Source organism: Antechinus flavipes, chromosome 4 (genome assembly GCF_016432865.1).
Source record: "Antechinus flavipes isolate AdamAnt ecotype Samford, QLD, Australia chromosome 4, AdamAnt_v2, whole genome shotgun sequence".
Taxonomy (NCBI): Eukaryota; Metazoa; Chordata; class Mammalia; order Dasyuromorphia; family Dasyuridae; genus Antechinus; species Antechinus flavipes.
In genome coordinates, this window is record NC_067401.1 from 57017969 (window position 1) to 57045433 (window position 27465).

General features: G+C 34.2%; 1 protein-coding gene across 7 annotated transcripts in view; it reads right to left on the reverse strand.

Annotated features, from left to right (window-relative positions):
- Nucleotides 1-13927: 13927 nt before the first annotated feature.
- NTNG1 (netrin G1) overlaps nt 13928-27465 on the reverse strand; it is a 433794-nt gene continuing 420256 nt past the window's right edge. For all 7 annotated transcript variants that reach the window (XM_051993193.1, XM_051993192.1, XM_051993194.1 and 4 more), the window contains one exon: nt 13928-15247. In XM_051993193.1, the coding sequence (XP_051849153.1) occupies nt 15024-15247 (224 nt within the window). In that variant the 3' untranslated portion in view covers nt 13928-15023. The remainder of the gene's footprint in view (nt 15248-27465) is intronic.

Genomic DNA, 27465 nt, shown 5'->3' on the forward strand with positions numbered 1-27465 from the left:
ATGATGGTATGACACATTGTAATAATAAAGTGTATATATAGTTATTATGTTGGGGGAGTCAAATAATTAAATGTAAAGAAAAACATGTTGGGAACTACCATGATGAGCTAACATTATTACATTAGTGCATTTAACCTGGGCAGCTCAGTGGATGCAGTGCTGAATCTGTAATTAGGAAGCTTCATCTTGCTGAGTTCAAATATGGCCTCACTTACTAGCTGTGTGATGCTGAGCAAAGCACTTAATCTCATTTGCCTCTGTTTCTTCTTCTGTAAAATGAGTTGGAGAAGGAAATGACATGTCAAGATAGCCAAAAAAAAAAAAAAGAGAGAGAGAGGTTGTCTTTCAATCAAATATAATGATTGAATTAGCTTGTGTTTTAGACTAAAATGTGAGAATTCTGCTGAATTCTGCCTTGGTCAGTCTATTGCTGAAGTGTTGGAATTGGTTCTGGGTACATAGAGAAATCAGAATACCTAAAGAAGAGCCTTCACAATGTTGAAGGGCTTAGAATTCTTGCCCTGTGGAGATGTATTGAATTACCTGAGGTAGTTAAACCAGAGAAAAGAAAATACTTGAGGAGGAAGAGTCCAGATAGCTGTCCTTCAAGTGAATAAGAGATTGAATGTATTCTGTTTGACCCTAGAGGAAAAGAAATTCCAAAAATAATGAGTAGAAGTAGCAAAAAGATAGCTTTCTGTTCCTAGTAAAAAAAATAATTTCCTAACTATCCTAGGAATTAGTTATTTTATTTTCACTAGAGATCTTTAAGTTCAGAGATAGGTTGGACTAGATGGTTACTACTTTGTCATCTTAGTATTTTGCGATGTTTTTTCTTCTGTATTCTTTTATTCTAATTTACTCTATTGTCTCATGTCGTTTTCATTTATGACCTCTTGAAATATGATTCTAGAAAACCAAACTTTGGCCTCATGTACAAAATATATGAGAATGGACTCTAATTTATAAGAAATCAAATCATTCTCCAATTGACAAATGGTCAAAGGATATGAACAGACAATTCTCAGATGAAGAAATTGAAACTATTTCTACTCATATGAAAAAATGCTCCAAATCATTATTAATCAGAGAAATGCAAATTAAGACAACTCTGAGATACCACTACACACCTGTCAGATTGGCTAAAATGACAGGAAAAGATAATGCAGAATGTTGGAGGGGATGTGGGAAAATTGGGACACTGATGCATTGTTGGTGGAATTGTGAACATATTCAGCCATTCTGGAGAGCGATTTGGAACTATATTCAAAAAGTTATCAAACTATGTGTAGCCTTTGATCCTGCAGTGTTACTACTGATCCCAAAGAGATTTTAAAGAAGGGAAAGGAACCAGTATGTGCAAGAATGTTTGTGGCAGCCCTCTTTTTAGTAGCCAGAGAGGATTGAGTGAATGCCCCTCAATTGGAGAATGGCTGAATAAACTGTGGTATATGATTGTTATGGAATATTATTGTTCTGTAAGAAATGACCAGCAGGATGATTTCAGAAAGGCCTGGAGAGACTTAAATGAACTGATGTTGAGTGAAATGAGCAGGACCAGGAGATCATTATATACTTCAACAACAATACTTTATGATGATCAGTTCTGATGGATGTGCTCTCTTCAACAATGAGATGAAACAAATCAATTTCAATAGAACAATAATGAATTGAACCAGCTACACTCAGCGAAAGAACTCAGAGAAATGAGTGTGAACCACCACATAGAATTCCTAATCTCTCCTTTTTTGTCTGCCTACATTTTTTTATTTCCTTCACAGGTTAATTGTACACTTATTTCAAAGTCCGATTCTTCTTGTACAGCAAAATAAATGTATGGACATGTGTGTGTGTGTATATATATATATATATATATATATATATATATGTGTGTGTGTGTGTGTGTGTGTATATATATATATATATATATATATATATATATATATATATTGTATTTAACATATACTTTAAAATATTTAACATGTATTGGTCAACCTGTCATCTGGGGGAGGGAGTGGGGGGAAGGAGGGGAAAATTGGAACAAAATATTTTGCAATTGCCAATGCTGAAAAATTACCCATGCATATATCTTGTTAATAAAAAGCTATAATAAAAAAAGAAAAATTTATTTAAAAAATTATATTAAAAAAAGAAAACCAAACTTTGATAAAATCCATTGTGAATCAAATGGAGCTATTTGACTATACCTTTAAATCCAAATCACTCTGGCTTTCCCTAATTATCTCAGGCATTTCATACTCATTGCTTGGGGTTTGATGGCTCAAAAGTAAGTATAAATAACATTCGTTGTTTTGGACAGAAACTCTGAAAGTCTTTCCCTCCCAGGCTGATTATTTCCTGAATGCAAACTGAGCCATTTTTGCCTCAATTCTTACCAAGCCTTTAATTACTGAAGGATATTGCTTTAGAGAAACTGAGACCTAGAAAATACATTAGTTTAAAAAATTAAGGTCTCTCACTGCATCGGGGTCATCATCAGTCTTCTTGACCTTCGTCTTGTGACTAGATTTTGATGTATCTGGAGGAGAAAGTTAGGCTGATGACTTCACAGCTCTGTCTCACTTGAATCCAATTCACTTGCAAGTCAAGATACTGCTCTCTTGATGGCATTGGTCTTCTTCCAGAATGAAGGATGGATAACAGCAACTTTGTCATCTCCTATGATTTTCTGTGTGTAGGCAGAATCTTGCCCTTAAACCTAGATTTGTGGATTAATTAGTTGGAAACAATAGCGTGGCTGAATAAGAATTATAGTTTGGTATGGTGCAGCTATAATGTATGGCCTAATTTGTAAATATATCATTCCATCCAAGACACAAATTATGAACTTTGGAGGGAAATTGCCAAGAAAAAAGAACTTATAAAAGTGTCTCACTTTAAAATAATCACATAAATATAATATGAATTTATAAAACCAGTTACTAATGGATGGGTGATTAATGATAATACCAAAGATTTCTTCACATCACAAATGACAAGGGAAAGAGTTGCTTTAAATAGGAATTTTGTCCACATCATCTCCCCATTATACCTATGTTTAACAAAATGAAATGTTTAAATGATATCTGGTACCCACTTTTTGACTAGGAATAGTATGGTTGATTTAGTTGGCTATATATGGTGAATGTTCCCAAATAGGGCCCCAGTGTTGGAGCTGTGGTCCTTGGGAGAAGTGAAAAGTAGAGCCTAAGAATATGGCATGAAAATATTTATGAAGTATAAAGGATTTCATAAGTGCCAAGGCTCATAGAAGTTGCCTTTCTTCACTCCTTTTCTGGACTTGGTTCCTCAAACCATAAAGACTGCTCTCTAGTGCTGAACTCCTTTGTCCCTCAGTCAGACTGGTATTTAATCCAATTTCTTGCCTGGTTTATGCCCAAATTTAGTCTGTTCTCCCAACACCTGCTTTGTCTGTGCTCCAGGGTCTTGACCTCCATAGTTCTGATCTCTGAGACTTGTTATACAATGGGAACTAGTCTAGATTAGAGAGGCAACAAGTAGAAAACATTGCACCTGAAATGATTGCATTCTTCTTAAGATCAAAGGATGAGAAATTAGGGGACTCTTGGAACTTCTTTCACCATGCTCACTTTCTTGACAATTTCTCCATTTTCACATCAATCACTTAACCCTTGTCAGGCTCCCTAGAGCACGGTCCCGTGGAAGAAATTATAATAACAATAAAAATTCAAAGGGCAATGTATAAACACAAGTTATAACTTTTTAATATATTGCCTATAGACAACCTGAAATTTGAAGGAATAATGGTAACCTTACTGAAATATTGACAATAGCTATTATTTCTGTCCTGCCTCTCCTGATTCAAATGAATTAGAATTATATTTACTAGGCAATAAGAAGGCACTAAAGATTTCTGAGCACTAACATGGTCATATCTGTCTGTCAAGAATAAAAAATTTGCAGAAATACAAAGAATTAGAGGAGGGATTGTGTGGAGGCAAGAAAACTTATTGGTGTCCCAAAACATTTTTAGGTTCAAAAAGGACTTACCTTACAGTACAATCAGAAAAAAAAAAAAGGTGAGAAATATGCAGAGAAGTTGCTTTTATGGAGAAAGGGAGTTGAGGAAGTTCACTCTTTGTGTTAATCTTGGAGGAAAAGCAGATTCTCTATGGAGAAAAGGAGGGAATAGAGATGGAGTTTATAGATTGGGAAGAGTAATCAGATTTTGAAAACTCTCTGGGGAAAATGTGATAGAAAATCATTAAGAAGTAAAGGTCAAGAAGGTAAATCTAAAAGGAATATGTTGAAATAATTGAGAAAGGAGGCTGATTGTTCTAGAAAACAGTAAATTGAGGATACCCAGGACAATAAATGACAGTTGTTGTTGTTATCCAACAGCATAACATCAGGGAGATGAGGTCATATCATGCAAGTGAATTGGATTTAAGTGAAGGAAGGCTGTGCGAGGTCACCTGCTTCACTTTCCCCTCTTCCGAGTCCATTGGCAAGATATAGATCACGACAACTGGAAATGACTCTGGATTCAATGGGATGCCTTGTACAGTTGTACAATTGGAAGGAATGAACTTCAAATTAAGAAAAGTTGTTATATTATGGTGGCAGAATTGGGGACATCTTTTCCTGGCCTATAATTTCTATGCCCTACTTTCTTCTTTTTGAAATACAGAACATTTGCCTATTTTCAGTTTTGGAGCTAGCCATCATATTCAAGCTTTTTCATTAGCTTTAGCTTCAGTTCAACAATTTAATTCAGGGATTTGAAACCAACCGCAGCAGCAGTTGTTAAAATTATTTAGACATTGGGAGACCCACTGCAACCCAGGAGAGACATGGTTGTTTCCTTCAAATATTTGAGAGTTGTCATGTAAAAGAGGAATTGCATTAGTCTTGCCCCATGTATCAGAAATAATAGCAATGGATAAAGGCTAAGATGCTAGGGGGAGCTAGATTTTGGTTAAGTAGAGGGAGTATCTTTTTAACAATTAGAGCTATTGATCAATGTGTAATAGAGTTCCTCAAGGGGTAATAAGCCTCCAGTCATTGGAGGGTTTCAAGTACTACCATCCTACAAATACCTAGGCTCACAATCTTGGGGTCATTTACAAAGCCTCCTTTACTTTTCCTTTACCACAAATATCTAATTAGTTGCTGAATCTTGTTGATTTTACAACAATATTTCTCCCATTGGTTGTCCTCTTTATAGTCACATAACCAATACCTTAGGTCAAGCCCTTATCAATTTTTTCATGGCAAATTGTCTCTCCCTTCTCTAAACCAATTCTTAAAGCACAGGTCTGATATCACTTCTTTGCTCAACAGTCTCCTTTTGGCTCCCTTTTTCTTCTAGGATCAAATACAAACTTCTCTATTCAGCATTTAATACTTATTGTAACTAGCTCCAACCTATCGTTCCAGACTTATTATGCATCAGTGCACACAGTACATCAAACTATTCTTCTTACTATTCTTTATATTCCAGGCTTTTCAATTTATACCTCATGTTAGAAAGGCACTATTTCCTTATCTCTACCACTTAGAATCTCAAGTTTCCTGTAAAGTGAACCTCAAGTGTGACCTCTTCCAGAAAGCCTTCTATGAAGCCTTGAATTGCTTCTGTTCTATTACCTTATGTTTATTTTGAATATACATACATATACACAAATGATGGGCATATATATGCAAACACATACATATGCATATAAATAGTTTCTTCTATAGAAATTAAGCTCTTTTAGGGCAGGAATTAATTTTTTGATGTCTTTGTAGTCATAATTCTTTGAACAATGCCCAGTATCTACTAGATACTTAAAAATACTTACTGACCATTTATTTGTTGAGGAACACATTGGGGAGCTGAATTCATGTTTTGGGTTAGATTAAGGTCCTTTAGGATGCATTTCTGTGATTCTAAGATAATCTTATGTTCCTATGTCTCAAATGTACAAATGAAACTGGAAACCATGTACTTTTTTCAAACTAAATTCACCACAGTATTTTTATCAAGTTAGAAACTAGTTACTATCATTTTAATTACCCCCAAATATTCCATCAGTTCTTACTTTTTCTCTTGAAGAAATATAACAGTTGCTAGAATGTTTTCATTCACATGATAACTTCAACTTGGGAAATTTTCTATTTTATTTCATTCCTGTCTTTTAGAACAAATGTGAAAATAGTAAACATATACATTAATAGAGGCAATGTATTACAGTGGAAAGAGTCCTGAATCTGGATGCCTGTAACATGGATCAAAACCTAGCTTGTTTATCAATTTACCACTAGTTTATTACCAAAGGGAACTCTCTCAGTCTCAGTTTCCTCATCTGTAAAATGTTTAGATGATGTTTATGGGTTTCTCCATTTCTAGATCTGTGATACCCATGTTACTTGGTATATAAGATTTGATGAACACAGATATGGTAGGGAAGAAAATCTGGCCTGAACCAATAATTATTCATCAGGGAATGCAGGTCTAAAACATATGGAAATTCTCTCTCTCTCTCTCTCTCTCTCTCTCTCTCTCTCTCTCTCTCTCTTTCTCTCTCTCTCTCTCTCTCTTTCTCTTTCTCTTTCTCTCTCTGTCTCTGTCTTTTCTCTCTGTCTTGTATAATGTATACACATATATTTGTGTATAATGAATACATATATGTATGACATAAATATATAATTATAATCCACTTGTTTTATTTGGGTATGTCGAGTGCCATTTTGCATTTAGGTATAGAATCTTACTGGGGTAGATGAAACATTAACAAGAACTAGGAGACCTAAGTTCCATTCATGTCTTTGCCTTGAATTATCTCTTTTTCCTTGTATGAGTTCCTTTACCTCTCAAGACTTCGATTTCCTCATCAATGAGTGGATAGAACTAGATAAACTCCAAGATTACTTCTAGTTCTGATATCTATAGTCTTCAGATATACCAGAATTTGTTCAATAAAATCTGACTTGTCAATTTTTAAAAATGATTGATTGCCTACTATGTATGACACTGTTTATCCATGTTTAACTAGATTTAATCATATCTCCAATTACACATTACATTTATATATTCTATAAATGACAGCTTAAAAAGTTTTAAAGGTGGCAGCTAGGCATCTAGGTGAATCAGTGAATAGAATCCAGGATATGGACTTAAGAAGACTTGAATTTAAATCTTTCTCTGACAACTACCATGTACAAATCGCTTGATCTTTCTCAGCCTTAATTTCCTCATCTGTAAAATGGAGATAATTACAGCATCCACCTTATAGTGTTGTGAGGAACAAATGAATTAAGATATGTAAATCACTTTGTAATTTTTAAAGTGCAATGTAAATGATAGTTATCATTATTGTAAAAGTTTCCATATCTATCTATTAATTCAATAAACAATATTTAACTGAAGTTTATAATTATAATTTTATAATTAGACATCATCTTTATAATTAGATATCATCTAAAAGATGTTTACAAATGCTCTCTCATACAATATTTGGACCTCTATTTTCAAGACAAAGTAAAAGAGACAGAGAATGATGCTACTAATCTTTCTGCCTTGAGGTATTCATCAGAGCATGAAAACAGAAGACAATTATTCATGTCTTCATGGGAGGAAAGATGACTTGTAAACAAGTCTCTATTTCCCTGGAGAATGTTTCTTGCAGTGTTTCGGATAGACCAAAGGAAAACCATTCCCAGCATGGGCTACATTGGCTTCAAAGTCCAAATATAAACTAATAGAAACAACATTATGTTTTGGCCTGCCTGGGGCAAAAAGGATCACCCATTCTTAATAGGACTTCAATTGAGTGATTCTCTTCCATTTTCCTTCCATTATTAGGTTAAAACTATGGAACTTTATAAGAGAAAAGCACTGTTGTTGTTTAATCAGACAGTGCCACAGATACATACCATAGTACAGACAGTATGTCTTTGACTTGATACATTCTCACCCCACAGGAATTTCAAAGAATATTTAGACAGATGTAGGTGGAAGAGTAATTATTTTCTCCATTTGCCAGGCAGTATCTTTTCCCTACAATTCACAGTTCCCTAATTAAATAATACTGACATCTCTATTTAAAAAAATGAGACTAGGGTAATATAATGGATGTTATTTTTATTTCTAGCTCTCACAAATTTTCTTTAGACCAACTTGTTAAGTCTCCAGTGTTGACATAATTAGGGTTAATGGAATAATTATCTATAATGATCTACTTCACCAGCTATTATTAATAGATTGTGAAAATATCATATCATCTCAAATGTTACCACTGAAATTTAATTTATATATCAATTGACAACATCTTTTCGGTTTTGGTAGAAAGTAAAGAGGAGACGTCATTGATCAAATACTCCATCATTAGGGCTAAATGCCTATAAACATGGGATAAATCTTGGTTTCTTTGGGCAAAATGTATTCTAAGATAATTGTTCTACCACATTGAGACACATTGAATTATGTAAAAGAAAAAAAACACTAAGGAAATAACTACACTTATATATGATATTGATATAAGCTTCTTACAGAAATCATACTTAGTTATGATATGGATTCCAAGTTTGGTACTAAAATATTGGAACCCTTTGGTTTATTTTATTTCTTCAAATACAAGATAGAGACAGTGGAACTTGTGAAAAAGAAAGGTTTGGCTCACTACTTCCTAAATTGCTGGGTAATTTTTTCTTTTGCAAAACAATACTGACATTTTGAAGGCTATAGTATTTCACTACTTCCAATTATGTGTCAGAATGATTTTTGTCCAATATGATAAGGGATTATGTAATTATATGTTTTAGGGTTCTCAAAGAAGAAAACATTTTAAAAGCACATAGGAGAAGTAATAAAAGGAGAGCACACAATAATAATTCTTGGAATGATTGATAATTTCTCAAAGGAAAAATCTCCCTCAAAGATATAAACATTCATAATAATAATATATGTGTTATATATATAAATATATATGTAATATATACACTATACATATACATATATATACATATATGTATATGTAATACACACAAATATGGAATCTTTCCTAATCCTTCAAAGATTCTCATGCTTTTTATAACATATTTCCTAAGTTTGCCCACCTAAGTTTTCCCAGAAATATCTTGCCCTTTGTATTCATTGCAAAGTGTATTTCCTTTTCAAGGCATAATGTTCATCAATTTGGGATCAGCAATGGATCATTCCCATTGTTGTTGTCATCATTTAAAAAGGCTGAATATGAATGTGGTAGATGAGGAACTATAGCTGAAACTTTTGCGGATGAAATTTTCAGACATCAATAGTCAAGAAATATATAGACCATTTTAGAATGATATCTTATAGAAAGTATAACCAAAACTTCTGCATTAAATTTACTGAAATCATGAGCAGGACTAAGGTTCAAACAACTCTTTAATTTTGTTCTAATGGCAAGTCACTGATTCCTAGAGGGAATATTGGGAAATTGATTTTTTTAACCCGATAGCCCTTCAAATGCTTGAAGAGAACTATTATATTTCCTTAAGTTTTCTCTTCTCCTGGTAACACATCTCCAGTTCATTTAATTAGTCTTCATGTGGCATATCATCACCCTGGTTGCTCACTTTAGGATACTCTCTAGTTTATCAATATTCTTTCTAAAATGTGCTTTCTACAACTAAACATGGTAATCTAAGGAAAACTCAAGGTCCCATGAAATATATTGCTGGTAAAGAGGAAATTGTCTTGATGTTTAAAATATAACATCATAGTACTCTCACCTATACTCAATCTTCCTCACTCCTACCCTTCAAATAGGAGGAAAAGATAGAGAGAGCTATGTGTCTATTGATCTGTCACTGCTGCCTTTCTATTATCTGATCAGTTGCATTAAGAAAAACTTAATTGTCCTGAATGAAAAAAGCTTAGACTTGATAATAGATGATTTTGTCTGAAGTTTTGTGTTTAATTTTGGCCATAACAGACTATAAAGAAGGACAGTGAGAATATATAGAGGAGAGAAACCAAAGTATCATTGAAAATAAAAGGAATACAAGAAAATAAAGATATTTCATTTGGAGAAGGGAAGACTTAGGGGGAAGTTATAGTAGGTATCCTATAGCATTTCAAAACTGATCATGCGACCAAGAGATCAGGCATGTTCACATTGACTCTAAGGCAAAATTCCGAGCAATGAGTGAGTATTATAATAAATTTTATTTAATCTTGATTTTAGGATATATTTCCTTAGTTATGCATATTTAGAATGATCTGCCTTGGGAAGAAGTAGTTTCCCTTTAATTGGAGGTATTTAAATTAAGGCTGATTAATAACTTGTCATATTATAATTAGAGATTTTTTTATGGGAAGTATGTGTTGGACTAGATAGCTACTAATGTCTCTTCTAACCCTACAATAGTGTGATCCTATCTGACATTAGTTTGGGCACACAGTGATAGCTCATTGGTTGGAATATACAGACTGCCTTTAAGGGAGAAATACAAGTCTGATTGAATATAGAACATACTCAGATTTAAAGGTAAAAGAGAACTGAGAGATTATTTAGTCCAATCCCCGTATTTTGTAGAGTTATTTGTCCAAATTCACACAGCTAAGAAGGGTGAGGCAGGATTTGAACTCAAGTCCATCCTTTCTATTGTAGTTTACTGAGAGTTTTTTACTTATCATACTGGAATTTAAATTTCATTCTATTTCTGAAAGAAACATACTTCTTCCATAGCTGGATATTTAGTTCCATTCATTAGATTTCATTATTGTTGTTCATCATTACATGTGAATAGAGGTAATTGGCAATAAAACCAGTGCCATCTTTTTACTAGATAAGCTCTATTTTCATATATAGAATAAAAAGTGTAATAAATTTTTGCCTACATTTCTAACTTAATGAAAAAGGGGGGATTAGAAGTAACAGCTTTCAAAAGGTTGCTCAGAAATAGATACTCATAATCAACATTCATCAAGGGCTTACTGTGAGCAAAGTGATGTTTTAGGCCTTGGGTATTCAAAGATGAAAAACAGTCTACTTAGAAAATTATAATGAATCCTGGATTCAGAAGAAGGGAATTATCCAGTCTAATTTTCTAATTTTCCAAATTAAAAAAAAAATCCAAAATCCCAAGAGGGAAATTCTCTTCCTTAATATCCCATAGGTTGTAAGTACTAGGCTAGAACTTAAAATGTTGGACAAAGGATATGTGGTTGGGGATGTGGTATAATGTTTCTGTTAAAGGGAGCATAATATTGTCTACACAATAGATTTCAAACGCTAGAGTGATTTGTTAGTCTACTCATCTTTGTAGTATTTAACATAATTGTTCAGGGTCGTAAACTAGATTTTGTCCATCCTCAAACAAAGAGTTTACTCTTAACTGGTGTGATCAGGAAAGACTTCATGGTGGGAGTGTCACTTGAACTGGGTCTTAAAGGAAATGAAAGATTACAAAATGAAAGATTCCAATGGGCAGAAACTAAAAGGCAATTGGCTTAGGTGTAGTTTATGGCCTCTGCTAATAAATGGAGGTGGTAGAGTTCATGATTTGATTGGAGAATTGGTAGGAAGCTGCTTTGGTTAGAACAGAGCACATAAATGGGAATAATATGAAATAAGACTAGAATCAAGGATTGACTTCAGATTGTGGAAAGTCATAAATGATCAATTAAGGGATTTATATTTGATAGGACAGAAACCATGTGACCTCTAGCATCCCATTCATATCTAAATCTATGAATCAATGTTCTTATTTTATGCTAAAGACAACAGGGAACAAATGAAGATTTTTGAGCAAAAGAATGACATTTTCAGTCCCATTGATCCTCTCCTAATTTTGTTAAAGTGATTCAATACAATAGTTTGGTAATTACTCTAAATGATTTAATAGGCAGTCAAACAAAGGATCTCATTTTGAATTTTTCAAAAAGTCATGTGCTTTTAAAAAGGGATAGATTGGGGCATCTTGGTAGTGCAGTGGATTCAGCACTGATTTGAGTCAGTAGGACCTGAATTCAAATTTAGCCTCAGAAATTTAACATTTACTAATCCTGTGGCCCTGGGCAATTCACTTAACCCTGATTGTCTTCTAAACTTAAAAAAAAAAAAAAAAACTAAAAGCATGAAGCATTAGATCTAGGAGAAAAAGAAAATTCCATTTCATTAATTATATACCTAAAATTGTATTTTTATTAAATGCAGATTGCATCATTTCTGGAAATGCAGAGAACTACATCTAAATTTGTTGAAAACAATGCATTCCACATTCATTTAGATGATGATACCTGCATAAAAACAAAACTTAGATGAATGATTTGCTATAAGACATTCATTCAACTTTAAAATTAACTTCCAGGATCTCTATATAAAATAAGCAGTGGATGGCTCCTGAGCATTTCAACAAAGTCATGAATGGATAAGGATTGTTAAAGTGCATCTTCACCAATAATTACACAGTCTGTCTTTGGTTTGTGCTAATAAACTTTAAGACAACTGAAATTCCAATTTTAATATTAGAAATCCACTTAATTATAAGTAATCTCTGGTTCCATATGTCATTTGTCTTTGCATTTATTTTCCTGGGTGAGGGTGTAATATAATTTTCTGTTTATTTTCATGATTGTGCATCTAATGTAAGTCTCCAATTTGGGGCTAGTCCTGTTGGCTCTCATCCAAAGCCCTAATTTCTTTCATCCTATTTTATTTCATACATTGACAGAGACTGCTGTTTTGAATAACAAACATCCAATGGACTTGGAAGTGGGATTGCTGGCAGCACAGACATTACCTGTTTACCTTTTATTGCCTCTTTTGAATTGACTTTTCTGGGAACAAAACCAATAAAACAGCCTGTTCCCTTCCATAGTGTTTATCCAGAGCATTTACCAAAAGACATCTCTAAGACATCTAACTTTCTCTCCCTCTTTCCTACTTCTTCTCCCTCTTCTTCCCTATCCCTTCCCTCTTTGCCTCCCTTCCCTCCCTCTGTCTCTCTCTTTGTATCTCTCTCTGTCTCTTCCTCTTTCTGTCTTTCTTCCTCTCTCTCTCTCCCTCTTCCTCTTTTTTCCCTCTCTCCCCCTCTCTCTCTTTCTTTCTCTCTGTTTCCCTCTCTCTCTTCTCCCTCTCCCTCCCCAACTCTACCTCTGTCTCTTCACTATCTCTCTCTATCTCTTCATTGTCTCTCTTTGTCTCTTCGAATTCTTGGCTAGGTCAATTAATCATTTTTTTTTTAATCCCTGTGATGATATTGATAATTTATTGGTCGCCTTCTGGAAATGGAATCCACATTGTTTTAACCTCCTATGAATTTTCATGTCTTTAAAACTTTGTAAGCTTCTGTCATTCCCCTCATCTTTGTCTTAATATCATATAAGATAACTGGCCTAACAAAAGGCAGAAGCAAAAATTTATTTCACCGTGAACACTACTCAAAGCAAACTTTATTTGCCAGAGTATTTGTAGCTACTTGTTGCAGGATATCTTGCACTTGATCTAAATGCTAAATCTGAATTTATTCTGCGTAATGGGACTAATGGCTAATTTCTCATTTTCTTGCAACTTTCCCAAATCTCCAGGTTGCCTCTCTCATGGGCACTAAATGTAAAACATTACATTTTGGGTCTCATAGTTAACCATCCCGTATAATCATGTGCCATTGTCAATCTGGAGAAATCACATGACCTTAAAAAAAAAAGTCCCTCTAAAGTGCTGCCAAAAAGTTTTTATGTAATCTAGGCAGAACCTTAGAAGTTTTTTCATTTGTTTTTACAATTTTCTCAAGTGAAAATGGTCTCATATTTTGCCGACACTGTCCAAGATAAAGAACGACAATTCTTCTTGCTGAGTCCTAAATTCAGCTGCTGAAAATACGTTCGGTCCACATCACAAATAGTAAAAATGATTGTAGATCTGCCAAATAGAGGCTTCTTTTTGTCTTAAGAAATGGCAATAACAATTCCTGATATCATTTATGCAGGAATTTTTATTCTTTAAATCTTCCAGATTAAAGCAACAAGAAAACATTGAGAATGTCCTTTGGTGGAATCTTATTACACTTTTTATATATGTAAACTGATATTCTTTGATGCCAGCACGTTGCTCATACAGAGGGATCTCTGCACAATTAAACAAAACAAAACAAAACCAAATTAAAAAAAGGACAAAGAAAATGTAACCATCTTCTTATCTGATTAGAATCAAATACATTAACAGATTGTCTTGTAACACAAATTGGCAATAATACAAAAAATCTACATTGTACATTATTTCAAGAAAAATAACTTCATTTGAATACAAAAGGATAGATACACTTCTTTTTTTTTTTTTTTCTTTTTTCTTTTCCCTTATAGCCACTCTTGTACGGTAGGTGTATATCAGCACTGGAGTGATGTAGTGCTGCTAAGATACACAAGGATATGACTGTCTTGAGATATTTTTGGAAGGGGCTGTAACACATGTGCATCACTAACATCAGACAAAGAAATCTTTCAACCAACAAGGGTTACTTACAGAGCAACGGTCACTATAGCACAGATTGGAAGGGATTCAGGGACTGAAGCAGACCAATATGGCAGCTTTGACCAGATTTCCTTATACCCACAATGCACTGACAGCAAAGAATGCTTCTATTTGGTTGGTCCACACACTGGGCAGAGAGGTACAAGAGAGCGCACCAGATTAGAGGCATAAATGTTTATGTGTGTGTTTCTAGGTTGTTGGTTTTTTTTAATTTTTTCCCTGTTTTGGGGTGAGAATGGGGAGGGCTTTTACAGCCCCTTCAATCCACAGTAAGTCCTGCAGCTGGCGTTGTGATTTGTAGTAATAATATCAGCAGCTGCCAACTTGTCTGGAGTCAGAAATTAACAGTCTTGACTCGGAATTGCTGTCCACAATTGATTAATATGGCTTAGTTCAGTTAGGCCGCCTTAGTTGTTTTTGTTTTTCAACATGTGTGTGTGTATTTTTCTATGTTAGTAGCAAAAGCTTGTATTAGTTTAGCTTCCCCATGGTATAGTCCTATCAGTTGGCTGAACTTGAGGCCATAGAGTATACTTGAGCCTAAAAGAGGTGTGGGCCAGTTATTCCTAGCAGAGCCACCAGCAAAGTAAGAGAGCCCTGTGCCCTTGCCCCATGGCCAGAGTCTGAGCTGCAACTTCCAGCCTCCTCACACCGTAGCTTCTCGCACAGGATGCCAGTGTAGCCAGCTGGACACTGACACTTCACGTTGTTGTGACACGTCCCTCCATTTTGGCAGTGCAGGAATTCATTGTCACACACATTGGCTGCAAAATGGGAAAAAAACAAAATCAACTTAAGTTCCTTTTGTATGGAAAGCCCTCAATCAATTGATTTTCTTTTTCATCCCCTTCCCCTCATACCCAACATACAAAGAATATGACTTGAGTTTCCAAACAATTGAGATTTGCTACTTTTGATCAAAATTTCTATTTTTAACAGAGATCTTTTTTGGGGGGAGGAAGGATGATAATCTTGGAAAATATTGTTGTTCATTCCAGGCTGCACAATGCAAAATAATCTAATACCCATTGTTTGGCAGTGTCTTCTCTTCATGAAGCTGGAAACTTTTATGAATGCCTGATTTTTCCAAGGAGAAGCTTCTGCTCTAAGACAGCAGGAGTGCTTGAGTCAAATGAATGGAAAAAAAAGAAATGCAAAGTAGCATTGCTAGAATGATTAAACATATATAGGCAATGACTCACACTCCTGTCTGGTTTTACTGACTGACATGCATGTGTATATGTATGTGTCAGAATAGAAACAAAAAGTATGGAGGAGAAATGGTATGGGAGAGCTAGCATGCAACCAAAGTGGGTGTTAACATTGCCTTTTAATCCAGATCGAAAGACATAAAGTATATTTAATTGAAGGAGCCTCAGAAAGAACATTCACATTTGTTCCTGACAGTCTATTAGGACTTTTATTGCCTTGTAAATATAGGAAGTAGAATCCAAGGTTACCTTGATTCTATGTTTCTGTAATATGCTCACAGCAAAAATCCTGATTATCTAGATTTTGCGATTTCAATCAATTAATAGAATCACTTTTAATAAATCAGCAAAACAATTCAGGGGATCTGAATTTTGGTCATGCCCTTCATCAGGCTTCTTTTCCCATCTCAAGACTCCTCATCCTGATATCCTGGTTATCCTCATTAATTCTAAGTTTCCAATTCTTTCAGATAATCAAGGTTCCACTGATTAAGCAGAATATTAAATAGGACCCAGGGAAATTAACACAATAAGAAATAGGAAAAGTCAGGAATACTTCCAGACAACATGTGCTGCTTAAGCATTTAACATATAGGAGGGGGACTGTACAGAAGGGGAAGTAAAGAGTGGGAAGCAGATCAAAGCAAGTCAGTTTTTAGAAACCACTATGTTTTTTCAATATTTCTCAAATCTCTTAAATTCCCTAAAAGACAGAGTTCTCTCCATTTACCCATTCTTCCATCTATCCATCTATATGCCTATCTGTCTGTCTATCCCTCCATCTATCTGTTCAACAGAGAGAGAGTGAGAGAGAGAGAGAGAGAGAGAGAGAGAGAGGGAGATGAGAGAGATGTGAGAGAGAGAGAGAGAGAGAGAGAGAGAGAGAGAGAGAGAGAGAGAGAAGAAAGGAAGCAAGGGGATAAAAAGAGGTGAGTGACCGATTGAAAGAGATACAGAGAGTGATGCAGAGAAACAAAAACAAATAGAGGTAAAAGGAGGGGGGGGAGAGAGAGAGAGAGAGAGAAGGAAGGAGAATGAAAGAAGACATTGAAGAGAATGTGCAAGATCCACTGAGACAGTGTATTTTAAAAATACAAGCTAAACCAAAAAAAAAAAAAAGAATGAAAAATAAAGAAAACATCCCCCCCATATATTACTTCCCAAGATATGATGACATATGACCTAATTCAGTTCATAAATCATGTTTCTTTCAACAATATGTTGCCTTAGAAAAGCAGATTGTTCCCACATCAACTCCTGTTTACTCTGTGTGGGCAAATGAACTTGAGAAATGATGCCTGTGCATAGATACATAGTTAATAAAAAGTGACCAATAAGCATCTTCCCATTTTATTGCCTCTCTCAACAGTTCCTTTCTAGTTTTAAATGAAGTTTTATAACTCATTGGCATAATTCTGAAATGTACCCACACTCAGTAATCTATAAATGTCAACAGAGAATATTAATGGGTCCTGAAGATGAAACTTTTGAAATTCTGATATAACACGTGCTCTTTCAAATTCTAATGTGTACTACTGTGGCCACCTCTCAATGGCAACCCTTATTATTAAGTTAAATCCCCCTCCTTCAGCTGCTTTGAGATTATGAATATAACACTTTGAGATTATGAATATAGAACATGAATTCTATCAGCTCATGTGATACATTTATGCATTTTGGAATTCACTTCTGACCTAGATTAACAATAAGTATGGGTCCCTTACTAAAGTGATGATTTGTTTAAAAAAAAAATCTCTCAGCAGTCAGTACTTTGCTTCTGTGACATATCAGAATATATTTATCTACATGGTACAACCCAGGATAATCAAATCAGACATTAGATGCCAGAATTTAAAGATAAAATGTTCACTGTTTATTCTTTAAGGAAACAGGTCTCTAAGCAAGACATTCCATTTCATTTGCACAATAGTCATGGTGAAATATTTGTTTCATCAATATTGATAATTGCTGGCCTTGAGTAATTGAGTACAAATCAATAGCTAATTAAATGTCTCCTTTTAAAAATCAATTTTTTTCTTCTGATTTTGGTCCTGAATATTAACTATTTATCAGAATTTTTTCTTCCAAGTCTTTCTACACTGATTATAAAAGTAAAAATTCAAAGATTTTTTATATTTAAAAAGTATCCATGGATTAATTAATTTGAGAGTTATACTAAATCGAATAAAATAATGTGCCTAAAAAGTTATCTCAAGCTGCATTATCTTATAAGGTTCAGAAGGAGAGGGATAGTTTTTCCTGTAAAAATTACATGAGAGAATGCTTTTCTCTTCTTGAAAAAGGTATGTTAGACTAGAGGTGTAGAAAGAAACACCCATTTTCAGACATGGTCAATGAATGGATTTGTTTTGCTTCATTTTATATACATACATATATATTATATAATATAATATAGATGTATAAGTTCTGAATTCAAACACCATTTTTAGGAAGTCTTTTCTGATTCTCCAGGTATCACTTTACTCTTTCCCCATATTATCTCTTATTCATTTTGTATAAATTATCTATATCTATATCTATCTCTCTATTATCTATCTCTGTATCTCTCTCTCTCTCTATTATCTATCTATCGTATCTTTCACAATAGAAGGAAAGCTCTAGGAAGGCAGGGGTTTTTTAGTTTTGTCTTTGTATTCTTAGTATTTGGCATATTATAGACATTTAATAAATGGTGACTGCTTGGTTAATTTAAAAAAAAACAAAAATATAAGATTTTTTTTTGAAATTGGGTCTATTGTCTTGCCCAAGATGGAAGTCATTCCTGGGCCTGATTCCATTTCTGATCAAGATGGGAGCTTTGACATATTTCTTTTTTCCATTTGGGAAAGTTTACTCCTCTTTAAGGTAGCTTGGTGGCTTCTTACTCTCTGAAGCTTACACAATCTTAATATTGATATTTTATTGTGTCAGAACTCCCAATCCAAGTGATCTATGAGCTGTATCTTCCTACAAGTACAAATATTCTACTCATGTATCACAAAATGCATCTTGGAGTATTCTTTATTTCTACTGAACTTATTCTAGCATCCTCCATAGAAGTAATGCCAAACTCAAATGAATCCATATAGGCCACATATTGACTTGGAAAACCACAAATTAACATTATTAATGTTGTATTTTAATTTATTTGTTGAACATTTTCCAGTTACATTTTAATCTGGTCTGGGTGGTATTGAGAAGTTTTTTATTTACAAGATACCAAGAGGCCTTGAGTTGGACACTTTTGCTCTACAGGATATATGACTTTTTGTCCCCCAGTGGTTATATTCTTTCTAATCCAGATGTAATATGAACACAGGTGACTAGCCCTCTTGTAATTAGAGAACTTTAATGCTACTGAAAGAACCTTATCTAATCCTAGCACAATGTCTTATTCAATCCTCTAGTTTTCATTCCTCCAAACTCTCTTTAAACATTGAATTTCTCTGGTTGAATGAATTAGCTAGTTGACTGACAAGCGTTTTTCAAGCCTTTCTTCTCGTTGTGAAACTGTGTACCTGCTCTGGATATAAAACAAGACATAAAAGATAGCATCTCTGCTTTCACAGAATCTGCAGTCTAGGTGGGAAGACATAACATCAGACAATAGCTGACATCAGACAGGGAAGTAATATAGCAATGGGAGAAATAGAATTGAATGTGGAATTTCTGAGAGTATACAGATCAAAGAAAGGTTCTTGGAAGGTAATTTTGATCTGGATCTGGAAGGAGGTGATAGGCATATGTGGAAAAAAAGAGGATTCCTTTTGTTGGGAAAGGACAGTGTATGGCAAGGGTAACGAACATACTGGCTTGACTATAGTAGAGAGAATTGGGATTGAGGGGATAAATTTGAAGTGTCTGGGAGTGGCTATCATGATTAATGGAGGAACTGGCTTCAGTTTCCTTCAAGTCTCAGCTAAAGTCTTAGGTTCCACAAGAAGGCTTTTTGAGTCCTCCTTACTTAATCTTAGTATAGTCTCTCTGAAATTATACTGTATGATATATATATATATATATGAAGAATTTTGCAACTCTTAAGTGATGTATAAATACCAATTCTTATTTTTTCTTCATTCAGGCTGAAGAGTTGATTAAAAAGGAGGACACAGGGGCAGCTAGTTGGTATAGTAGATAGAGTACCATCCCTGAAGTCAGGAGGACCTCAGTTCAAATCTGGCTTAAGATACTTAACACTGCCTGGCTGTGTGACTTTGGGCAAGTTACTTAACCTCAATTGTCTCAGCTAAAAAAAAAGACAGATTTTTTTAAAATTCTTTTTTTTAAACAGGAAAATAAATTGATAAAATGATTTTTTTTGCCACAATGAGAAGAAACATAAAAAAAGAGACTGATCTCAAAGTTCAGATCAAATACCATCCCTAACATTTAACATTTAATTACCCTGAAAAAGTTACCAATTTAACCTCTCAGTGTCCTAGGAAATGCTTGAAAAATATAAAGTACAGGACAATTGTTAATTTCCTCTCAATCTTTCACTAGGGTTCTTTCACTAGGGATTCATTAAACCAATGAAATCACATGTTTTGGGAAAATATCCAATAAAATACAGATGTGGGTAAAAAAGAAAAAAATAATATTTCTATAACAAGGATATAAGCTGGTGAAGACCTGGATGAAGTTAGTAGATATAATGTATCTGAAGAGAAAAATTATAGTAAGAATCATCAATATTTGGCAGCTAATTGGAAGATGAATCAATGAATGAAATCAGATTTATGAGTCCAGAAGACTGAAAATATTCTGATATCATTGATGGTCAGTCCTAGTAATGAAGTACAAAAAGCAAAAAATCCTGATTTTGTATTAGAGAAAAATCTCACTTCTTTTTCTTGGTCTATGTGTCAAAGTAAACAATGAAAAGTCTTTCTAGACCTCAGTTTCTTTATCTGTAATAGAAGGAGTTTAGACTAAATGGATGACTTTTAAATTCACACCCATCTCCAACATTCTGTGATTCATGTATGCATTTTCCATTAGTGAGTTTTATGATTTTACAAGGCACAAAAAGTTAGGTAACCTACCTACTGTCAAATATCTCAAAACCTTAACTTCCTCTTGTGCTGATGATTTTTACATCTGATTTTTTACATTTACTTGCTTATTCTCAGTTGGCCAAGTAGGTTGTAAAAGGTTTCCCATGTGCCTGCCCTAGGATCTGACCTTGAATTTGTTGCTGAGTAGTTGTGTGACATTGGTCAAGTCATCTTATTTCATTGTGCCTCAAATATTTTCATCTATCTATGAAATGAGGATAATAAAATATGCCCTTGAGATTTTCTTTCAGGGGCATTCATTGTGAAGATGACATAAAGAAAGCAATATCAGTCCTTTGAAAAAGTTTAGCGCACAAGATAACCACAAACTATTATCCAAAATTCTCCTGACATCCTATCTTATAAAGGAAACTCACAGTAAGTAGGTTAGATGGGTAGATTCATTTCTTTCAAACTAATGAGTAAAACACTGCCTTTCCCTCTGTTCAATTTGAGATGCCTAATTAGAAAGCAGAAAATAAACAACACCTTTCTGACTACACCTCCATCTAGATTAGAGAGTAAAAACAAAAACCCAATAACAAATCTGATTGTGTGTATGTGATCTGTGTGCTTGTGATCTGTAGAATATGTATTGCTAGATGGTTTATTGAATCTTTGAAGGTTCAATGCATTCAAACTGATTATACCATGATAATGCTTTAAAACATATGATTTCTCAGGGAAATTACATTTATACCCAGTCTCAATGAGCATTCTATTATATTAATTATAATATGAAAGAGTGATAACAAAGTGGCAATTGAGCTAGAATATAGGAAACTGTTTATATGTCCTCACACCAAAGGAAAAAAAATGATTTGAAGACAGGAAGAATGGGATTAAAATCCCATCTTGGTCATTGATATACTCTATCGTCAGTCCATGAATCAATTGACTAACAAACACATATTCATTCAGTACCTACTTTGTAACAAGTCCTATTCTAAGTGTTAGGGATATAATTACAAAAGAAAGATAGATCCTGTGTTCAAGGACCTTAAATACAGGTCGAGTCATTTGATTTATTTGAGTTTTAATTCCTTATCTATAAAATGAGAACAACAATAAAATACTTGCTCACAGGTATTAAATAAGAAAGAATGTACATAAAGTACTTTGTAAACCCCAAAGACCTCTATAAATGTCAGTTTTTATTAATATCATTATTGTTTTAGTATCAAGGGGAATTGTGACTTGGTCTGTCTCTAACAAATCTAATCTTCAAAACCCAGGACAAATTTAAACTCTCACTTTCTTAGACAACTTCCTAATATACTAAATTACATTAAAATTGAAAATCTAGGCTAATAGAAGGAGCTTTCACACCCAGAGAGTTCCCATTACTAATGAAATCTTAAGTCAAGATCAAAATATGTATATGTACATGTATGTATATAACATATAGTATTATCTATCTTTCTGTCTGTCTATATGTATGTATAAATGCTACATGCAATACAGGATAAGAAAAAAATGATAAGAAGCAGTAGTATAAAGAGAACTTGGGAAAGTCTTTCTGTACAAGATAAGATTTTAGTTGTGACTTAAAGCAAGGAAGCTAGAAGATAGAGGGAGAAACAGAGAAGTCCAATCATGGGGGACAGGCAGAGAAAATGTACAGAACTGAGACGTGAAGTGTTTTGTTTAAGGAGGTCAGTGCACATTGTAGAGAGTAAAGTGCAACTAGACTTGGAAGGTTAAGTGCAGGGCAGAGGAAGAAAGATAGAGCATGAAAGGCTTTAAATGCCAAATAGAAGATGTTGTATTTGATCTTGGAAGTGATATGAAGCCACTGGAATGTACTGATTGCTGGGGAAGGTGTGAGGTGACATGGTCAGACTTGTGCTTTAGAAAATTCACTTTGGTGGCTGAATGGTAGAGAGATTAGAGTGGGGAGAAAGTTGAGATAGGTAGAATCATTAATCCAGAAATGAGGTGATGAAGGTCTAAGTCAGAGTAACAGCACTATCAGAGGAGTGAAAAGGAAGTATTTGAGAGATATTGCAAAGTTGAAATCAATAGGCCTTGGTAAGAGATAGTGAAAGGTTGAGGATGACATCTAGATTGGGAATCTGAGTGATTGAGAGACAGGTGTGTCTTTTGATAATAATAAGGAAGTTAGGAGAAAAATAATGCATTCAATTTTGGACACATTTACTTTAAAATGTCTACAGAACATCAGAACTATCCAAAAGACAATTGTAAACCCAAGATTTTCAGAAGTCAGCAGATGAATTCGATTTAAAAATCATTAGCATAAAGATGGTAATTAAATCTAAAGAAATTGATGAGATCCCAGATGGAGTTTTATAGAGAGAGGACAAGAGGGTTCAGGACAGAATCTTGCCCTGGAACACCTTCAGTTAGTGTGTGAACTCATTGAAGATCCAGCAAAAGCAACTAAAGAGGAGTGATCTGATAGAGATGAGGAAAAGCAGAAGAGAATGGTGTCCCAAAAAACCTAGAGGGGAGACAGTATCAAGGAGAACAGAGCAATCAATTGTATAAAAAGCTGCAGAGAGGTCATAGGGAATGAGGACTGAGAAAAGACCATTGAATTTGGCAACTAAGCAATCATTAGTCACTTTGGAGAAGTAGTTTTGGAGGATTGCTGAAATCAGTCAGATTATAAAGGGGTTAAAAAATGATTAAAAGGAGAGAAGTGGAGGCGCCTATTGTAGAGAATTTTTTCAAAGAGTTTGGCCACAGAGGGCATAAGAGTGTAAAATGATAACATGGATGAAATGATTGAGAGGTTTTTTTGGGGGGGAGAAGCCTGGGAAAACAATGCATGTTTTTAATAGTAGGGAAGGAGTCAGTAGAAAGAGAGTTTAAAAAGAAGTTATTGAATGGGGATGACAAAGTTGGGCAATCTATTGGAAGTAACATGATATATTGGGATTGTTTATGCAGTTGGATGGGTGGGCTTTAGTAAGGGGTAAAAGTTTTAGGGAAAGGCAACTCCATGTCATAAGATGAAATCTTTATGGTTTCTATGTAATGAACATGTCACACAACTTAAGGAACTGAACTGATGAGAAAGATAGAAGTTGCCAGCTGGACTATCAGATACAATAGGAAATGCAATGTGATAAGGCTTACTCCCAGAGACCAGCTATCATATTCTGATTTCTCTATTATCAATGAACCTCCAATGGCACAGTTCCCATGAGAAAAGATACTTCCTCTTGACCACTCAGTGGAAACATCATTCAGCAAAATTTATGTATTCCAAACAAAGGCAAGATGTAGTCAGATGACTTCAAGGTTGGGATGACTTAAAGATGCAGAAAGTTTTCAATTTTCACTGACCTTAGGGTTAAAAACCCTACAATTATGGAAGAAGAATTAATGCACTTTGAAATGCTACCAGATAAAAATAAGTAAGTTCTTTCTTAAAAGGGATTATTTAATATTGTATTAAAATCATATTTAGACAAGAGTTTCCTAAGTGGGATGCTGAGAAATCACTAGTTTTTTATCCAATATGGTGGGAAAAACATATTTTGAAATTAAATCTTAGAAAGTATTGCTTTCTTGATTCTTTTTTCTGAGGTTAATTGTTAAAGGGATAGGTGGTATAGTGGACAGAACAGTGGGTTTGGAATTAAGATTTATCTTCATGAGTTCAAACCTGGTCTCAGATATGTACTAGTTATATAATCCTGGATGTCATTTGCTTCTGTTAAATCCTTATTTATAAGTGAGCCAAAAGAGGAAATGGTGAACCATCAAAGTGTCTTTACCAAGAAAATTCCAAATGGGGTTAAGAAGAGTTGGACACAACTGAAAAACGACTGAATGTCAAAGTAATTGTCAAAATGGTGAAGGGTGGAGTATAAAGGAAGATACACTCAAGCACAATCTTATATAGAGGATATACTGGAATCAATAGAGAGTTATCATCTGGTGAGATAATAACAGTGCTATTATTTTAAGCAATAATATAATATATTTTGCCATCTTATTAAATAACTGTTATCATTGTATATTTTTCTATTTTAACAACAATTATATTATCTATTTTGATGTAATGTAAACTATAGTCCTTCAGAAAAAACACAAATGATCCAAATTGGTCTCATTCCTAAATCTATTGAGGCCTAACTAAATAATGTCAGTTTTCTCTCATTCCCACACCTTATTTTCAATGGAAAGTCATGAAAAGAGTATTCTAAAATTGACAGTTAAATACATTAATTTTAGGCTTGGATTGCCATAGGTTATATTCTACATATATACAAACACATTCTTACAATGAGGAAATAGCATGTCTAAATTTGAAAAAAAGTATACACAGATGATATTTATATTTTGAAGAGGCTAAAAGAATCAGAAGGAGAGAGAGGGAGAAAATAGAGGGAGTCAGCTTCAGAACAGGATGACCTACTTTCGAGTCCTGTCTCTAATATGTACTGACTGGTTAACTGAATGGCCTATCACACGGCTAGTGTGTGAGACTAAACTTGAACACAGGTCAGGTCCAAATAGATTGGAAGCTTCAAAGAAAACTTGACCCATTTGCATTTCCTTCCTCTCCTTAGATTTTTTTTTTTCTGCTTGCTTACTCATCTTGAGCTAGAAGGACATTCTGAGTTATAGATCACTTACTGTCATAACGAAACCAAGAAAATGTTGACAGTTAGTGGGGCTTGAGTGTTAGACTTAAAGAGTTAGGAAACTTGTTTCAGATATTCACTATCTACTATTAAGATATCCATTTCTCAACCTAATTTTTATAAACTATAAAATAATAATAATAATAATGATAATCCTTATTTTGACTGGTTGTTGTGAAGATTAAATGAATAAACATTTGTAAAGCAGTTAGCACAGTTACTGTCATATAGTAGATATTGTAAAAATGCTTATTCTCTTCCCCTTCTTTTCCCTTTCAATAAAATACCTTTCCTTCATGCAACATCCTATACTTCTTATGTTGTTAAGGATATTTCAACCATAAATATACATGAAATAAATATACATATGTATTTATATGATGGAATAGAATATCCAAGTGGAGATGTCCTATGAACAGTCTGACATTCGGGCCTTAATTGCTTATGGCTTAGAGTATAAATAAGGCAATTTTTAGTTTCATATTACTTTGTCGCTCTTTCAATTTCCCCAAAGTGCTTTCCTTTGTAGAATATAAGCTCCTCAAGAGTAAGTACTTTACCATTTTTTATCTTTGAATTACCATTACCTGGTACAAAGTATTTACTTATTAAATACTTCTAAATGAGTTCAAAGAATGCTTCATGTTGTTATATGCTAGTGATGAAGAGAAACCTCCTGAAAATTTCACCAATAATGATAGTGGCATCACAAGCATCCAGTCACTGATCTCTAGCACTGAAAAATGGAGAGAGGCATGTGTATAACATGAAAGGAGACAGATATATCACCACTTTATATGTGGTTATTGTTTGTTCGCTACAAAAAAATCTCATATTCAAATGCTTAAAGTATTTTGTAGAGTGAAAATTTAATTTTCCCATTCTCCCTTGTCAAGCTATAGCCAAATATTTCCTTAGAGACTTAATTTTTTCTTAAATGTACTTGGCAGGAATAGCTCTAAATATAGTCTAAGCCCTCTTAGGATTTTTAAATTTTAAGTATGAAAAATAGCTACAGAACTCAGCAATAATTTTTTCTTATTTTTTAACCCAACAATCTATTCCAATTCACTCTTGCCTTCAGTAGGCCACGGCATTCTTCTATCTCCTGTTATTGTCAAACCAAGTCAAGGGAGATGCTTTTATGTTAGAATGAAATGAAATTATTTCCCTGGTAATTCAAGTACTGAGGTAAAATATATTGATGTCAATAACTCCAAGGTTAGAGAAAAAAGTAAAAAAAAAAGAAGTTAAGACAATTAAAAAAATGCTGACAAAGTCAGTTAGGAGATGCCTGAAGCCCATATTAAATGTTTTGTTTATCCCTCCTCTCCCCATCATTAGGAAGTACAGGTGGGAATATTCTAAAATGTGCTAGGTGTGGTTAACTCAGAAAAATGGAACTGAGGCTAGATATGATTCCCAGTAATAGCCTCTATTCAGAATTCCAAACCACTTTTGTCACATCACTCATTCCTTCGTGATAGCCTGGATTCTAGAGATCATGATAGCTTCTTCCTCAGGTAGAATATTGATGCCATGATCATAGAATACTATTTAGAGTTGGGAAGGGATTTTGCAATAAAGGAGCAAGAATCTCTTCTATAATATTTCTGGTCATCTAGTTATTCTTGAACATATAAAAGAGAATTCACTGACACCAGAGTAAGCATGTTTTGGTAGATTTTGGATAGCTCCAGATGATTTCAATGTTTCCTGACATTAAGTCCCAATTTGCCCCTCTGCAACATCCTCCTATGATTCTTAGTTCTGCTCTTTTGGGACAAGCAGAACAAGTCTAACTCAGTCTCTCCTTCTTTTACTATCCTTCAAAAACTTGCAGACATGTAGACTCTTAAGTCTTCTCTTCCTTCTGTTCTATCAAATCTTTATATGTCATGTTGTCTTCTTCTGTCTAATCTCCAGGCTATTAACATCCATTCTAAATGTAGCATTCAAAATGGAACACAATTGTTATTTCATTGGCGGTATCTCAGAGCTGTGTAAAGCCAGCCTAATTTGATGCTAATATGACTTACTCAACATGAATAATTGACATGTGCTCCCCATTTCACCCTGGATAGTCATAAGA